The following is an 18,119-nucleotide window of genomic DNA, read 5'->3' as shown; positions in this document are numbered from 1 at the left end:
TAACACCTATAAATAATACCTGTAACAAATGTGGTATATTTGGCATATTTGGTATACTTAACATATAAATGTGGTATATTTAGCATGGTCTGTGTATGTTTCATTAAGACAGAAAAATCTCACCATAGTGCATGACTAGTTGGAAAGGCAACAGGGGAACACCGTCCTCCTTTTACTATGCAAGTATAAGTGGGCATGAAAACCACTGCCCAGCACCTGAATTTTCCCATGTCCCCATATCTCTGATAGGACCCAGGAAAGAGACAGCTCTACCCAGCACTAGCCACCCAAAGCTGACTACAGCCCAGTTCTAAGCCTGTTCTCTGAGATCCTCACTGTTCTGCCAAACTCTGGGGGGAGGCAGCCCCTCTGTGGTGTGCACCGAGGCAGGATGGGGACCCTGACTCAACATGAAAGGGGCAAGGTGTCACAGCCAGGGCTGGGAGGAGGCGGCCTTGGGGCCAAGGCAGAAAGCTCTTGGATGTTTGAGAGCTATTTGATATTTGACTCCAAGCAACAGTTTTCCCTGTTTGACTCCAGTCTCATCACCCTTTAAGAGGACTTCTCAGAATGGCCAGGTGAAGGGGGATGGCCCCAGGTGCCCAGGCATGGCTCTGACGTCACTGCTAGGAACCACAGCAGAACCCAAAGAAAGAATAGGGCCCCTGAGGACACTAAAACAATGGAAAGAGCATGAAGATATGCACGCCTGTGGCTGAATCCAGGAGATAAGAGTGGATACTTCACCTTTCACACACACTCTTGCTGCCCCTGGGGATGGAGGCGACAGGATGGAGGAGAGGCCCAGGTGCACTGGGCCGGTTCCAAAGACAAGCTTGCAATCTCCTGTTTGCACTCCCCAACATCCAGACTAGGAGACCTGGAAGGGACTTGAAAGGCTGTTTAATCTAGTCCCCTACCTAAGGCGGGGCAGGGCGAGGGGGGGGGGGGGGTTGTGCTCTGGGACACGCAGCCATCACTGGTTCTTTTCACTAATCCATACTATTTCTAGGTCAACCCCCAAATCCCTTACCTGTGAATCTAGCCAGTCTCAGTATCAGTGATGCCTCCTTGACACAGAAGATGACCGAGTTACAGAGGCCTATGACTAGCAGTGGCGACTCAGCAAATTTCATAAAAGGGGGATGAAAAATGTAGAGTTAGGAACCAAGCCAAGAACAAAATGGGGAAAACTACCTCGAACCAGCTACTCTCTGGTAGCTCTCTACTTTCTAAGAGACACGCTCTCCAGTCTGAAACTTTTCTGCCGCTTTTCCGCTCTCCTTCACGCCAATCGCCCTACAAAATGGGTGGCTAACAGCCAACACAAAAAGTTTAGAGCTCGAGACAGAAAGAATGGCTCTGATTTACACAGAAATGAACCCCATGTTTCTGTATCAATGCAGGATCTTACTGCTCTGTACAAAACTGATGAGTACGGACCCCACTCTGCCCAAGCACTGGTGTCCTAGTTTCCTGTCTTTACCTTCCCACGCCCACCACTTAGCCCAGGATCACTTCAGTGTGATTATATTAACTGTAGGGCCAGAGACAGAATCTGCTGTTTCTGGGCTTCCTCCACACCCCCAGATCCAGAACCCACAATGCTGCTGGGCTAAAAGACAGTGTTTTGCCTCCAGTTGGGATTCTGAGTGGGAGGCCCAGCACCACCTGACCACCTCTCTCTGGTAAACCTCAAGCTCTATAAAACCACAACTCCCCGTTTTTCTTTATCCTCTGCCCTCTCCTCACTCCAGGTAAACTGGACCAAGTAAAAGTAACTTAATATTGACTCTCCAACTCCAAAAAGTTGGAGATGCTGAGTGCATCTTTAAGGAATCTCTGCTGCCCCCAACCACCATTTCCCTTCTCCCACATCAGGCTGGTCTTGCTCCTGGCCCTTAAGCAGTCCCATTCTGGGGCTCCTGGGAGCTACCCTATTTTCTGAAGGTAGTTAGAGGCTTCTATCCATGGATGATATCAACCAAAGCACAGGACCTAAAGGGCAGCCAGAAGCAAAAGCTGATACAGGCCTACACGCCATCCACTGACTCCAAGCCCCCAGTCCATCCAAAGTCCACGTTTGATGTTCACCGTTCACCAATTATTTGTAAGATTCCAGGAGGATATGCAAAGCAACGGAGGTCAAGCTAAGCAAGAAAGAAATGGGCAGGCTATAAAATACATCTTAAAATGCCACCAACCACGAATAACCCTTATATTCATTCAAAGTAAAAGGTAAAACAAAGTCCTGTTCATTTTTTTCAATTCAGTTTAGCAGTTACAATGCTCAAAAACACCCAGAACTCTCAAACATTATTCCATGACTCAGCCGTGAACAATGTTTATATTATCATAACATTGTAAACACTGAATTTCAAACCAAATGAAACTTGGTATAATTACATTAGGAGAGACATGTGGATAATTGTTTAAACCTAATTGTCAAGGATAAGTCAAGCATGTGCACATACTGAGATGTGAAAATGTACCCCCAAAGTTAGTTACATAAACGACTGACATATGAATAAAATTTAAGGAAAATACAAAATCTAATTGTCAGCAACAAGAAGTCAATAAAGAATGCCTAACATTGAGACACTCACGAAATAGCAGTATAAAAATGATTTCATGAAATACAGAGATAAATAAAAAGAAAACTAACTAAGAGTTAAAAGTGGTTCTCCCTGGTGGCACAGGGGTTAAATAAAGTCTCAGCATTATCAAGCTATCACCAGCCACCATGATCCCTGGCCAGGGAGCTGACCCACATGGAGAGGCAGACCTCTCCTGTCTAGCCCACCGCTCCCTTCAGCAATGTATTTCAGTAAATCTGCCTGTTCTGCTCCCCACTCTATCTCAGGTGAATCTCCTCTCTCTCTCTCTCTCTCTCTCTCTCTCTCTCTCTCTCTCTCTCTCTCTCTCACACACACACACACACACACACACACCCCCTCTGGCTTATACCCCAGTTCTTGTATGCATAAAATAATTTTTTTTAAGATTTGTTTATTTTTATACAAGAATTGGGGTACAGGCCAGCGATGCATGGGAGGGTGAGAGGATTCACCAGAGACAGAGTGGGGAATAAAACAGGCAGACAGACCAAAGTACACTGCTGAGGGAAGCAGCGGGCGAGACAGGAGAGATCTGTCCCACCATGTGGGTTTCTCCCTGGGTGGCCAGGAATCGAACTTGTGCTGCAGTGGCTGCGTATTTCTTCATAGGTTGAGTCTTAACCCGTGCACCACCAGGGAAGCCCTGCATAAAATAATTTTTAAAAAATAAAATAAAATAAATAAATAAAATAAAATAAAAAGTGGCAGTCAATGAGAAATGGACAGGTTGAGGAGGAAGAACTAGTGGTCTCTGTTTCTAAGTTTTTGGTTCTAACTTTTTGCTGCAGAGTAATCTGGCCCTTGCTGTCCCATCATCTTCATCCTCATCAGAGCTACCCTTTACTGGCTGTTCGCCAGTACCATCAACATGTCAGCTACCTTCTCTGCATTATTTCATGCAATGCTTATAACCTTTGAGGGTTGGGCACTGTTTTGGTGCCCATTTTATAAGTGAGGAAAGTGAGGCACAGCAAGACTAGGAAGTGGCAGAGCTGGGGCAGCACTAGCAGTATTTGTCTTTCTATACTATGTATATTTTTCAACTTTTACCAGAGTAGTAATAATATACAGGTTACATTTTTCATTGTATACACACACAAGCAACTGCAGTGTTCAGATAAAAATGGCCAGTTAAATATGAGGGTGTGAGCTATTTCCACTCTACATGATGCAAGGTTCAGATGGGGTCAAAAGTGGGCATGATGCTTCGGTCCCACCAAGTTGTACTGAACCTAAATGGGTGCCCCCCAACCCCGCCCCAGGTGCAGACTGAACCTACATATCCACTCCATTAGTGAGAAGCTCTGGGGCGCTAATGAAGGAAAGTCCATATTCTCCCTGTGCCTCGGACCAGCACAGCAGTGAGCGATGAGGTCGTCTCAGGCATTAGCCCTAAGGGTCACTGCAGGGGGAGGTGCAGCATCCCTGGAGTTTCATTCATGCCCACCTCATTTGCAGGACTAGAAAATAGTATTTTTAATTTCTAAATCAAGACCGTTTCTTAGGCTACCGTTCCTGTAGCCTAAGACAAAGTACGTTAACACCCATATAAAAAAGGGCTCTTTGCAGCTCCTCCTGCTCACCTTGGTAAGGAACACTCTGCCAAGCAAAACTGCACATTTAACAAAACTCTACATACAGATTCAAGAGACTGATGCTTGTTCAGAAGCCTGGCTGTGGACCCAGGCTGACCTCAGAACTCCTACCCGGCAGGGAAATCCTCTGCTCCCAGTAGAAAAGAAGACAAGACTTAACCACCACCAAATATTCTGCTACTAAAAAAATTGTTTTCAAGCCCTTTTTATCAGCCCCATTATAGGGACTAGGAAAGGATGACAATCAGAAACCAAGAGGCTCAAAACTCCACACAAGATACATCCTTAAGATTTTGCAATGATGACTGTCTTTACAGGAAGGACATCTTCTGGAAAGAATCAAAAGGAACTAGAGGGCAGCTGTCACCTGCAGGAGCACCCCTCTCCCCAGGATATTGCTGATAAGGTTAAAATGTGTCCCAAATCTCAAGGAGACTAACATTTAGCTAACCTAAAACAACCCCAGATACTGGTAATTGCTGCATAGCTAATATAATGTCACACCTCAAGAGACACAGTCCCCAAGGGTTCATGGAGAAATAATGTGCCTCCCTTGGGGGGGGGGGGGGAGTAATACTTATGCAAAAAGGACTATATCTCTGCCTAAATGTATGCTTGCAACTGAAAAGAATAAGCTTTATGATGGAAATCACCCCATTGCAGGAGGAAGGTGCTAAAAAAAGGAATTTACTTTTCACTTGGTGTATTTCATGTTTATTCCCTCCCAGTGAGCAGCACAAGGCACTAGGTGCTGCAGGAAACCAGGCTTCCTGGGGCAACACTGAGACTTGGGAGAGCAGAGTGGTTCTGGATGCTTGAGTTTCAATTCTGGCCCCACCAGGTGCTGGGAGATAGTAACTTCTCAGCGCTGGAAACCAGGGGATATTCTGGTAACTTACCACTCAAGGCTTTCATAGATTATGGGAGCGAATACACATAAAACACTTAGAACAGCACAGTCAGTGCTCAGAAAATACTAGCTATCACTGGAAGTATTTCTGAAAGGAAATAGTAATAAATACACATGATTTCTGAAAACTATAAAGCCTGACAGAAGGAAAATACAGCAAGGCAATGGTATAGAGTGGTCACATGTAAGTGCCCTGACAGTACTGTCTGATGTAATACAAGCTGTGCTTTCTAATAAATGAAAAATCTGCCACCCCAAAAACCCATGACCCAACAACTTCTTAAAACTCAAATATCTGCCTAAGTGCCCTATAGAAAAAGTGACAGTATTGCTATACAGTGTTCATTTAAAGCACTTTCCCACACAAATAACTTTTGATTATTAACTAATAATTTTTAAATGCACGAGACTGAAGTTTGCTGAACTAGTCCCATTTTCCTAACCATCAGGGCCTAGAGCATTTGCCATCCCCGCACCCAGCACCTGCCCCTCTTGCTACTCACAGGGGGGAGCCATGTCCCACCGTAAACCAGGGTGCCACCTGTTCACACACTTCTTACAAACACAGCTCAACATTCAGCTCCTTAGAGAACAACTCCTCTGAAGATCAGTACTAGCATCAGCCACAAACTCCATACATCACTAACATTAGATCTCAAAATTCTGATGTAGGATGGGCCTCCCTGGTGGTGCAAGGGGTTAAGCACAGCACTATGACGCTCTCTTCAACCTCTGCAGCACAAGTTCAATCCCCCGCTGGCCAGGGAGCTACCCACATGGCGCAGCAGATCTCTCCTGTCTCACCTGCTGCTCCCCTCAGCAGTATTTTCAGTCAATCTGCCTGTTCTGTTCCCCACTCTGTCTCTGGTGAATCCTCTCACCCTCCCACACCCCTGGCATGTACCCCAGTTCTTGTATACATAAATAAATAAATCTTCCCCAATTTTTTTGATGTAGGATGAAAAAAGGTAACTCAGATGAACTCCTCCATAATTCCACACTTTTCAACTCCAACCTGTATCCTTAGTACCTATGATATTCTAGACCCAGAGGACAGAGATGGAGGATAGCTCTTCAAACTCAAGCCTATAGGGAAGGACAAGCAAACAGCAGCATGGAGACTGCAGCAAAGACAGGATGGAAACCTCAACTCCCATTGCAAGGGACAGAGAACACCTCCTACTCATTGGAAATGCTAGGGCTTTGAAGAGACCAGACCAAGGGGAGGGGACATGTGAAGCTGGAGTAGCACCCCCTGCAGAGGTGTGGAGGTGGGCTCTAAGGAACCCCAAGGAGCTGGCAAATTAAGGTAACTGGCCTGGCCTAAGTGGAGGTAAGACTGGGGAGACTATGGGTAGTAAGGGTTGGGGGGGGACACAATGCTGGCAGCAAGATTAAAGGCAAAGAAGAGCCACTGAAGAATTTTAGTGGGGTGACAGGCATGATCTGAGCTGCATTTTTGAAAAGATCACACCAGCAACATGGAGAAATGTCTTGAACAAAGTCCAGGCCAGCGCTGGGAAATCACACTCTGGAGAGTTATCCAGACAAGAAAAGCTAGATTTGGGAGTAACTGCAAGGGAAATTTGGAAATTAGAATTGATGGCACAGGGAGCCTGGATGGATGTGGGTAGAGGTAGGTGTGCTGGGGAATGGCAGAGAAGACTAGGTTTCTGTCCTGTGCATGGAGCTGGAGACAAACACAGGCAGGACAACAGGGACAGGGAAGTGCGTGGGAAGTTCAAGAGCATCAAGTGGCAATGCCCACAAGACAGAGGAAAGGACTGGTGGCTTGGAGCAGGGAGGAAGCAGAGGGGGGGAAAGAAGTGGAACTGCAGACATGATGTGAAGCTAGGGTCAACAAGATCTCCTAATAAGGTGTAAGTGAAAGAGTTGTCAAGCACAAATGAGCAACTAGAAAAATGAAGCTGCCACCAGCTGAGAAGGGGAAGGTTGCAGGATTGAGCATCTTTGAATGAAAGAGCAGTAGTTCAACACTGTACATACTGAAATTGCTATTATAGACCCAGGTAAAGATGCCAAGGACTTTGAAAAAGGTTCTTAAAATATTTGATTATTCAAGAAACATCATTGGAACCTACCTAAGCTGTTTTTAAGTTTATGTGTTGGGTCTTCCTGGTGGCACAAGGGGTTAAGCACCGCGCTATGAAGCAATCCACAGACTCTGCAGCATGAGTTCGATCCCTGGCCGGGGAGATACCCTCATGGCGTGGCAGACCTCTCCTGACTCGCCCGCTGCTCCCCTCAGCAGTGTATTTCAGTCAATCTGCCTGTTCTGTTCCCCACTCTGTCTCTGGTGGATCCTCTCACCCCCGCCCCCCATATTTCTGGCCTGTAACCCAGCTCTTGTATGCATAAATAAATACAAATCTTAAAAAAAAAAAAAAAGTTTATGTGTTAGTCTGAGATAACAATGAGAAAAACAGTCCCTGACACCCCCTTGTCCCCCCATGTCAGAGAGGAGGTCAGACTAAGCAAGCAACGGCCATGGGAGTGGGGTGGGTGGTTCACAACTCTGAGGACTGTTAGGAAGGTCTTAGCAACACAAAAGAGGGACAACACCAATCATCCCAGGAGAGTCTGGGAAAGAATGCACATGGAAGATGGGCAGGCATTATCCAGCTCCGGAAAAGGATGGTGGGTAAAGGGAGGGACTCCAGGAAAAAGGAGCAGCAGCTGTGAAAGTAAGCCTCCGCGGTCCCAGGACCAATGGGAAATACAGTCAGTATCCAGTTGACGTAAATGGTGGCCAGTGAATGTGTCTTCCAGAAGCCCATCACAGTATTTCAAATGCCACCTGCATTGTGCCGGTTCTGATTCAAATTCCTTGGTGTGTGTGACAAGTGATGAGAAAACAATTCCAGGATACTTAAGACTAGCCACAAATATGTGAAGTTGTAAGGGTTGAGGGACCATTTCTATGGAGGTGCTTAGTATGTAACAGACAAAGCTAGACTAGAACCCTAGTTTCCTGTAGAGGCCAAAGGGGTGATTTGAAATACTAAAGCTATACTAAAAAGTGAATGACTTAATGACTAGACAACAAATCTTTTCACAAGTCTAGAGGTTTCTAACGTTCTGCTTTCAACAAAATAGGGAGACAAGTGGCAAGCTAGTAGATTCATAAAAATTTTATCAGGTTCTTACATATAATTTGAAAGGTAAAAACAGAGTGACCCTGATACAATGAAAGTCCTTCCTTTCCTATCTACTTATGTCAAAGTTTATATGTATATAGGCAAAAAATCTTATTCTAGCATCAGTAGCAATGATCCACTAACATATGAAATAATCAGGTGGGGGAGGAGCTCCATCTATCTCAGCAAGTTGCTTCCAAACAAAATTCTACCTTTATGATTAATTACTTATCACAAGTGTACATCTGCTTGTTTTTGATTAATTGATGCTAATGACAGTAGTAATGCAATCCAAAAGAACTTAACACTAAAGAGACTTGTAAGAACAGGAAATAAAATCATTCCAATGTCTATATTCTGAAGCAGAAATAGGATAAATGATCAATAAAAGATTTTTTCATGCACAAAAATATGAGATTAACATTTTGCAGGGGGAAGTGAATTCAAATACAGCTTCAAGGAGAAAAAAAAAAATGAACATTCCTGACTCAAGTACTTAATCACGTATTTATATTTTTTTAAGATTTATTTATTTATGCATTCAAGAACTGGGGTACAGGCCAGAAGTGTGGGGGTGAGAGGATTCACCAGAGACAGAATGGGGTACAGAACAGGAGGACTGACTGAAATACACTGCTGAGGGGAGCAGCGGGCTAGTCAGGAGAGTACCATGTGGGTATCTCCCTGGCCAGGGATCAAACTCATGATGCAGTGGGAGGCCCGAATCAGGTATTTATAAATGGATGATCACAGGTCAAATTATTACAATATGGAAAGTCCATCAGATTCATTTAAAAATGAAACAATTCTTTTAACATATCAATATTTATAATATATCAGTAACTGTACATCTTTTGCAACTCTTTTATAATGAAAAAATTTGATGTCAAAATATGCAAAGGGATGAAGAATTCTCCAAGATTCCCTAAGCATTTAAGGATACAAACATGTTTGAGGATCACAGTTCAAAATCACAGGTCAGGTCATCCCTGGTGGCCCAAAGGGTCAAGCACAGCACTCTTAAGCTGTTCACAGCCTCTGCAGCACGAGTCCTATCCCTGGCCAGGGAGCTACCCACATGGCACAGCAGACCTCTCCTGTCTTACCCGCTGCTCCCCTCAGCAGTGTATTTCAGTCAGTCTGCCTGTTCTATTCCCCGTTCTGTCTCTGGTGAATCCTCTCACCCCCTGCACCTCTGGCCTGTACCCTAGTTCTTGTATGCATAAATAAATAAATCTTTAAAAAAATAAACACAAAATCACAGGTCAGCACTGTGGCCCCCACTCTCCTCCAAGCTCTGAGAGAGACTGCCATCCTGCACAGGTAGGGGTACATGCCCCCAACAGTACAGGAGACAACCCTTGAACACTTGCAGAACTCTGGATTTCCTAGAGGAAAGGCAAGAGCAAACAGAGGACTTGTGCCGGGATATGCCAATGGAGCCCTTTAAATAACAAAAATAAGGCCAAAATATTAGACAAGAGAGCATACTTACATACTAATTAAAGCAATAAAGCACAACTCCACTGCAATTATACAAAGTTCTTACACTTCCACCATGTACATACCAGTCAAAATTCTTACAAAAACCCTACAGTAACTTCTACAAGTCACACAGGGCATGTGGCAGAACGTTTATCATTATTATTGTGAAAATGAATATTCTACCAAAGTGAAGTGTGGGATCACATGGGACAGGACACCTGTTTCCTAGGGTATGCAAGATTAGTCCATAGGATACTCAGAGATGCCATAGGAAGTGTGGGAGGGTAAGAGTCACTGACAATTTCTGCAGTTTCACTGTAAGTAAACAGGTGAAAATAACAGCTTTTTGAAAGAAATATAAGCTATGGAAAGATCATTTTTAATATTCAGGTGGCAAAGCATATAATTTCTTCTTTTTATTTTTTTCAGAAATTTTACTCTCTTCAATCACCATTCAATAATATTCTCAAAGCACACCCAATTCCTTTTATAACCAATGTCCCCATATCTAATCAAATTACTGCTTCTGAGAAGCCTGAAAGCCTAATGCATGAGTCTTTATACTTTTCAGGTTGTGTTAATAGTCTATTGGTGACACTTTTATAATGGTAAATTCTTTGTTTTCTCTGAGTCATCTCTCATGTCAGACTAACTCCTTCATGACAATAAACTGACTAGTCTTTTCTGACAACTATTACATTTAGTTGGTCTTTCAGAAAATCCTTTTCATCTTTGTTTTCATGTAAACATCGCAGTTACAGATTTCCCTTTCAAAAAAAATGTTTTGACTTGCTGTTTTGTGTTGAATTGAAAGAAAATACATGTATTCAAAATCAAATGATATATATTTGAAACTATCGTTAAGTAACTTTGTTGAAAAACTGTGAATCTAGCAACTTCTAAAAATTTATAAACAGAAATTTTAACCTATTTTAAAATATTCCAAATAAGGATTCTCAGTGGGTTTGAATCTACTAGTTAAAAAACTTTAAAAATGGAGCACCTTGGTTTCCAAAAAACAACAGATGGACAATAGAGAACATGAAAATTTTCTAGCTGGTTTTTAACAAAAGCTTCTGCATAATTGGGGGATGGGACTATGATGATTTGTCAAAACACTGCAAATGATGAGTTTCTTGTATATAGATCTCTGTGTGGGTTAACTTTCAAATCTAGTGGTCATTAAATCAAGGTTCAAAAGACTAAACTTAGAACAAACCTTCAATCTTGTTTTATTATGAATTACATTAGGAACAAGATATTTAAAAATAAAACATTCTCTAGTCACAAAAATATCTTTCTAAGAATCAAGTTTTTATGCCACTAAAGGAACCACAATTTTAAGTGTTTCTATCATTTCCCTATCCTTTTATAATTTCTATTTTTGTTTTTAATTACACATGGATTACATTTAATATATGCATACACTTGACACATACAGATGATCAAATGCTTAATGACAAATCAACTCAATGATAAAAATAGTTAATGACCAAATCAAACACGTTCACAGAGTACACCTTCAAAACTTTTTTTATTGATTTAAAACACTGAGACATACTTGGAAATCTTGGACATTTCCAACAGCACCTTCTCAGAGACCACTAGCTAAAGGTCAAGTCTTCAGCAGAAAAATACTCAAATGCCATGTCTCCATGAGAGCCTTATCAAAGCATGACTCAAAGAAATGATGGCATCAGGGAGAAGACCTGAGCAAACACTATACAGTGAGCTGGACTTCAGGACCACAGAGTGAGCATGAGAAATCACACTTCAAAACAGTCAAGGAAGAAAGGAGACTGCTGACCACAGGCACAGCCCAGAGGAAAGGCAGCAGCAGGAGAGGGGCCACAAGGGGGCTGCAGGTCTCTTCTCCCTTCCACTAGCCACTGTCCTGGGTGCAGACTTAATGAATAAGAGAATTTTGGGCAGAACACACAGCAAGCATTTGGGCAGAGCGGTAACAGGGGCACATTCTAGCAGTGGGTGAGTCTAGACTGGAGAGCCAGGGGAAGGTGGACAAGAGGTGGGCAGGGCAGATCCCACCTGACTTTGATAGCCACACAGGGGTTTTGCAGAGGTAGAAAAAAATACCAGGCCAGTTCTGAGGGGAAAAAACAACCAGAGCAGAAGGATCAAGCCAGTCTCAGCTATGGAGCATCTGATAGAAGGAGGGTGTGCAATAAGGAATCTGGTCAGACAGAGATGGTGATTGAGGTTCCAAGAACAGGGCAAGGGGAGCCAAGAAGACCCAGGTCCAGAGCACATTCCAGAAGGCTCCAAAAGCAGATGCTGACTCACGGTCAAGCTGAGCTGAGGTAACAGCCCACACCTCTGAGGAGACTGCAATTTCCTCTCTTGGTCTGTATTACTCATGCCCAGTCAGACCAACCTGCCCAAAAATATCATGAAGACTGGTTGCGGCTCATGTAGAAAGCTCAAAACAAGTATAGATTGGGAAAAGAAAAATCTCGGGCCTCCCTGGTGGCGCAAGGGGTTGGGACGCAACCTATGAAGCTGTCCGCAGCCACTGCAGCACGAGTTCGATCCCCGGCCAGGGAGCTACCCATATGGCACAGCAGACCTCTCCTGACTTGCCCGCTGTTCCCCTCAGCAGTGCATTTCAGTCGATCTGCCTGTTCTGCTCCCCGCTCTGTCTCTGGCGAATCCTCTCACCCCCTACACATCTGGCCTGTACCCCAGTTCTTGTATGCATAAATAAATAAATCTTAAAAAAAAAAAAAAAAAGAAAAGAAAAATCTAGATTTCAATGCACAATCTATCATGGGCTAGGGAGCTAGCTCATGCCACAGGCAGGGCAAAGTCGTCCAACCTCATCTTCTGTTACCCACCATCTAGAAAGATCCCCACCTAACTTCAAAGGGAAGCAATACACAAAAACTTTCATGGTAAAACTATTTAAGCAGTTTATAAAATACTGACAGAGACTTTATCTCCTAAATCCTTGTATCCTGAATTCTTCTCTACCCCAAGCACTTACTACAGTGTTCTGTACAACAGGACTTTCTGAATACATATCTGTCAAGCACATGCTTAATAAATGCTAGGCTCTAAATTAGCAATACCAATGTATTAGGTTGGGGGGAGCTTTTATTTGGGGGGCTCATTGCAACATGAATAACAGTTAAATATGGTTTTAATTGTGGCTTCAAATCCTAGTTCAAACAGTCTTCTGAATTACAAAAATTCAAAGGGTAGTTATAAATTATGGCCTGCCTAACTCAATTCAACAAACTCCAAACACAGACGCTGCTACATCAAACACTGGTGATATATTCAAACACAAATGTTGATGCTCTTTAGAACTTACAGTGGGAGAAGCAGCCAACCAGTAGCTACATTGCAGGCAAAATATGTGAAACTATGGAAGCATTAGAGACCAAAAAATAAATCTGATTAAGATAACAGATACCAAAGTTCCCTACAGGAAATATTAGCAGAAGAGAACTTTAAAGGGGCTACAGGCTATTCCAAGGGGAAGACTAGCAGCAAACATGTGAGAGCAGTCCTCTAAGAAGTGCTCGGTTGCACTGGGGTGTAAGGAGGGCCTGAAGACTGGGAAAACAGTCTGGGACCGCAGTGGGGTCTGAATAAGTGCTCTCTGCTCACATCAGACCTGCAATGAGTAATGGGGAGTGATCTGAGGTTTCCAAAAAAGAAAGTGACAAATAAGAGCTTAAGGGAGGTGACTTGATGGCAGTGTGGAGGAGCAGCTTAAGACACCAAGGAAGAAGTCACAAGGGCAGTGACAGAGGCATGGGTATATATGCAGGTGAAGAAGTCGGAAACTGCTCTTTCCCCCACTTCCCATGCTATGTCTCACCCCTTTCTAGACCTGTCCTTTAGTAGGAAATACATGAATCTGGTTTGTGACGTAGATCAGAATTACTTTCTCATCCTACCACGACTTTTAGATGACGACTTTATAACAATGGTTTGCCAGGTCAGCCTAGCAAAGCTTACTGTAAAGTTCTAACTCATCTTCATTTGTAAAACAAACTTTTAAAAAATGCAATACAGGGACTGCAATCACTATTTTTGCCCTCTACAGCCAAATTAATCTAATCTGAGATAAAACACTTGTACTGGGCCAGCCTCATCACTGAGATGCAGGCCAGTCCTCAACAAAAGCAAAGCAGGGAGGGCTGGGGAGGAGAAAGAACCACCCAGACACACTCTGGGTCACCCCAGCCATCCGCATTTCCATTTCCTTTCGGGCCAAGTACCTCTGAAACCTTTCTGCAGCCATTCCTTTCAAGTTGAAGGTGCAAGCACGTGCTCTTGGGGAATGGCCTAGTCAACTCTTGAGAAACTGCAGGGTTGAAGGAACACCAGCCTAGTCTTGGCTCTGTCACTGAGTACATGATTTGAATACATTATTCTCATCCTCAGTGATAAGGCTACATATTGGACTCTGGAGGCTCTGCAGTCTCTTCTAATTCTAAAATTGTCATTTTTGATGATGCTGTTAGTCCTGTGCCTTCTCCCAAATTCCTCTAACAAACACCCAGGGGCAGAAAGCTAATACTGCTTTCCAGACCCTCCTGCACTACAATGTTCAGATCTGAGACGCCAAAGGAGCTCCAGTTTGTGGATGTTGACCAACCTTAAAAAAAAAATCTGCAGGGGCCTCCCCGGTAGCACAGGGGTTAAAGTCTCAGCCCTATCAAGCTATCCCCAGCCAGTGTGGTATGAGTTCAATGCCCCACCAGGAAGCTGACCCACCTGGTACAGACCTCTCCTGTCCCCTCAGCAGTGTATTTCAGTAGATCCACCTGTTCTGCTCCCCACTCTGTCTCTGGTGAATCCTCTCACCCCCTACCTCTGACCTACACCCCAGTTCTAGTATGCATAAATAAGAATTTTTTTAAATTTTGCAAATTCCTTGGAGGAAAGGCACTGATATCTGCTCAATAATAAAACTAAGATAGAACTGCAGCAAACTGGTGACAACATGGAATTCTATAAGCCCAATGCGCCTTTAGACTTTTTAAAAAACAAAAAAAAGTATAAAATAATCTTCACTAATGACAGGATCATCGCTACCTCAAATGCACATGCTTTGAAAACTAAAAAAAAAAAAAAAAAAAAAACCACTCAAGAGCTTTCTACAATCGTTTTCCTGAAGTCACTGCCCACCACGGGCTCCCACTTGACAAGTTATCTAAGTAACACTTACAACTTAAACTGATTATCAGCTGAGAGCAGGTGATGATTGAGGAACACCCGAACAGAAGAGAGACTCACTTCCCCCTAAATAATTTAGTAACTAATTTTTTTTTTATAATTACCAAGATCATTCTGTTTCTAAACTTACACGCAACAGCCAGTTTAAATCTCCCTCACCCCAGGAGGACTGGATCTCGGGTTGCTATTAGGGCCCTACTGTAACTGACCAAGCATGGTTGTTAAAAGCTCTGGGAATAAAACCACGACCCCCAAACGCCCCATGCAATAGGAATACGCTATGGAAAGAGGAGAGAGCAATAATTTTAAAAGGACAAGTAAAGCTGACTGCAAGAGCTGGGATCCTGGCTTTGCTTTGGATTACCAATAGTAGTGTTAGTAAAGAACCCATTTTCTAAAATTTTACTAAAATATGCATTCAATCGGGGCAAATGGAACCTAAACTTCCGGGCCCTAAAAGTAAAGCAGACGCCGGTTCCCAGCTGCGTGAGCGTGTAACCACGCGAACTTAATCAATAAAGAAGTTCCCCCAGCGCCACTGCAGGCTCGGGGCGCCCTAGCAGCCCAGACCCGAGGAGAACGCGTAAAAGCAAAATGGAGGAGGGGCCACCCGGGAGTCGCCGGAGCGCGAACCTCGTGGTAGCTTCTCATGGCGCCAAGCAGCCTCCCAGCTCCCTCTCCCCGGCCCCGGAGGCAGCATCCCGCCTCGCCCGGCCCAGTGCGCCGAACCGCTCCCCCGCAGGCCCGTCGTGCGGAGCCTGGAACTGCAACAGAAGTGAGAGGGTGCGGAGCGACAGAGGAAACAATTAGCCACATCTTCGAGGCAGTTAGGGGAGCAAAGCCAGAAACATCTGGGAGGGCGCCACCCTTCTTCACCTGCAGAACAGCCAGGGGTACGGCGAGGCGATCGTTGTTCCCCTCGTCTCCCCTGGCCTCGCCAATAAAACAAAGCAAGCAGGTTCCTGGGGGAGTCAGGCGCCCCCCCAAGAAGAGCCCCCTCCCGGGAGCCAAATCGCGTTCGCCCAGGCATCAAGGCGCATGGAGCCATGAACTTTCTCATTGAGGCGGCGACGTTTCTTCTTATAACCATTAAAAAAAAAAAAAAAAACCCAGAGGCGGCGGCGATTATTTCACTGATGTCACCGCACCTATTTGGCTCCCAGCATTTCTCCCCGAACCCCCTGCCATGCCCAGCCTCGGCGCGGGCTCCCCTTCCCCGGGACGCCGCCTGGAGCATTCTCGCGCTCGGCTTCCCGGCTCGCTCCGCCCTTGGCACTCGGGCCGCACCGCAGGGCCAGCACCTCCCGGCGAGGCCGAGGGAGGGGGCGCACCGGGGGGCTGGTGGGGAGCCCGGCCAGAAGCCCTCTTCACCCCCCACCCCGACAGACTTGTAAAACAATAAGCATCCGCTTCCCCGCCCCTCCCCCACAGGACCCCGGCCACGAGTTCAGGCCGCCAGGGAAAGAGGCTCCAGGGAGCGCGCCCGCCCCGCGATCGTGGCCGGCGAACCCCGGGATCCTGCGGGGCCCGCGTGCTCGCCGCCGCGCCCGAGTCCGCGCGGGGAAGACCGCGAAGGCGCGCGGCCAAGAGCCGGGGCGCGCGGGCCACGCGGTGGCTGCAGCAACCGCCACGGCCCGCGGCTTCGGCCCCGTGCGCCCTGGGCCCGCCTGGAAGCGAACCGGGGCCCGCCGCCCGCCGTACCTTGCCGCTGGCCGTGCCCCCGCTGACTCCGATCAGGAAGGGCTCGCCGCTGCTGGGCTGCTGATGGCTCTGCAGGGTCTGCTCGCTGTCCCCGGCCATGGCTCGCGCGCCCTCCTGCCGCCGCGGGTTCGAACGGCTCCCGCGCGCGCGCCTCGGGCTCCCTCGCTGCCGGCCGGGCGCTGCCGGGTGAGGCTGCGGCTCCGAGCTGCTGCGGGACTGCTTTCCCGGGGGAAGCGAGGACCTTCTCTGCCCGCAGCAGCCCGGCCGCTTTACATCCCAGGCAGAGGTCAGCGTGATGCTGCCGCTCCAATCCGGCGGGCAGGGCGCTGCGATTCGCCCAGGCGCGGGCGGCGAGGCGTCTGGCCCCAGCCTCCGCCCCTCCCAGGCCGCGGCCGCCCGAGGGCTCCGGGAAAGGTGTGAGCCGGATCCTCCTCCCCACCCGCCCGCTTAACCCTTTCCAGACCGCCTGAGGCGGACCGGGGCTGGGAGAGAGATGCGCGCCCAGCGTTTGAATTCGGTGGGCGACCTCCTACTTCCAAGGGGAATGAAAAACTAGAAAAGCAGATCCCATCATGTAGGGAATGCCCCGGCTTGGAGAAGCAAAATTAGAGCAAGCTTGGAAGGTTGGGGTAAAATAAAGAGTTAAATGTCACTTGCCCATTATACAGGCTGAAAATTTGTATTTTCTGAAAATGACTACCCCTCTCCCCTCCGATTTGCCCCCCCCCCAAAAAAAAATGTCAGTCGCTGTCTTTAAATATTTCCTCTTGGAAAACCCCAAAAACCATTCCCCTTAGTGGGCAACCCCCTAGAGCCCTCCAGAGAGAAGGGTAATTTGAGGGGCTTATCTGAAGTATGTCCTTTCAAATCACAATTTGCAATCTCCAATATTGGGATTCCTACAGAGTTAGGGTTTGTGGAAACATTAAAACACTGCCATTTTGATCCATTAATGGCTTTAATTGGACTGGAATTTCAGAGAGCAGCCATTAGTTACCGAGTTAGAAAGGCCGTTTGGACTGGTGACTCACTGCAGCCTCCACCTCTGCAATTAGATTCCTGCAATCAGATCTACCAGCCAGTTACTTAATCTCCCTGTGCCTCAGAGTTCCCATCAATTAAATGGGAATAGTAATGACACTTAGGTTCTGATAGGTGTGAGCATTAGATGAATTCTTTGTGTAATGTTCTTAGAATTGTCCGTGGCACAGTGTAGTCCCTACAAAAATGTTTAAAAAGAATAGGCCCCTCAAGGGCTGAAACTGGAAAGGGAGCTTTTGGAGGTGGAAGGACTAGACTAGTAACTCCCAGTCTCTGCTCCTGTGAACCTGAGACTAACATCAATGAGCTGATGGAGAGCCTGCTATCTAAAAGAGAGCTCAAGTCAACAGCATTCTCTTTTAAAATGTCAATTATCTAAATTCAGAGTTATGGGGGGGGATAG

General features: G+C 45.9%; 1 protein-coding gene across 1 annotated transcript in view; it reads right to left on the bottom strand.

The window, feature by feature from the left end:
* Nucleotides 1-16,774, bottom strand: part of UCK2 (uridine-cytidine kinase 2) — a gene marked incomplete at both ends in the record, with an annotated part of 67,573 nt that extends 50,799 nt beyond the window's left edge. Inside the window, one exon of the mRNA XM_084251308.1 lies at nt 16,676-16,774. Within this exon, the coding sequence (XP_084107434.1) occupies nt 16,676-16,774 (99 nt within the window). The remainder of the gene's footprint in view (nt 1-16,675) is intronic.
* Nucleotides 16,775-18,119: the final 1,345 nt, after the last annotated feature.

The sequence above is a fragment of the Talpa europaea genome (genome assembly GCF_964194135.1).
Source record: "Talpa europaea genome assembly, chromosome: 12".
NCBI classification, from domain to species: domain Eukaryota; kingdom Metazoa; phylum Chordata; class Mammalia; order Eulipotyphla; family Talpidae; genus Talpa; species Talpa europaea.
The sequence above is the reverse complement of the archived record's forward strand: the minus strand, read 5'-3'. Positions and strand labels throughout refer to the sequence as shown.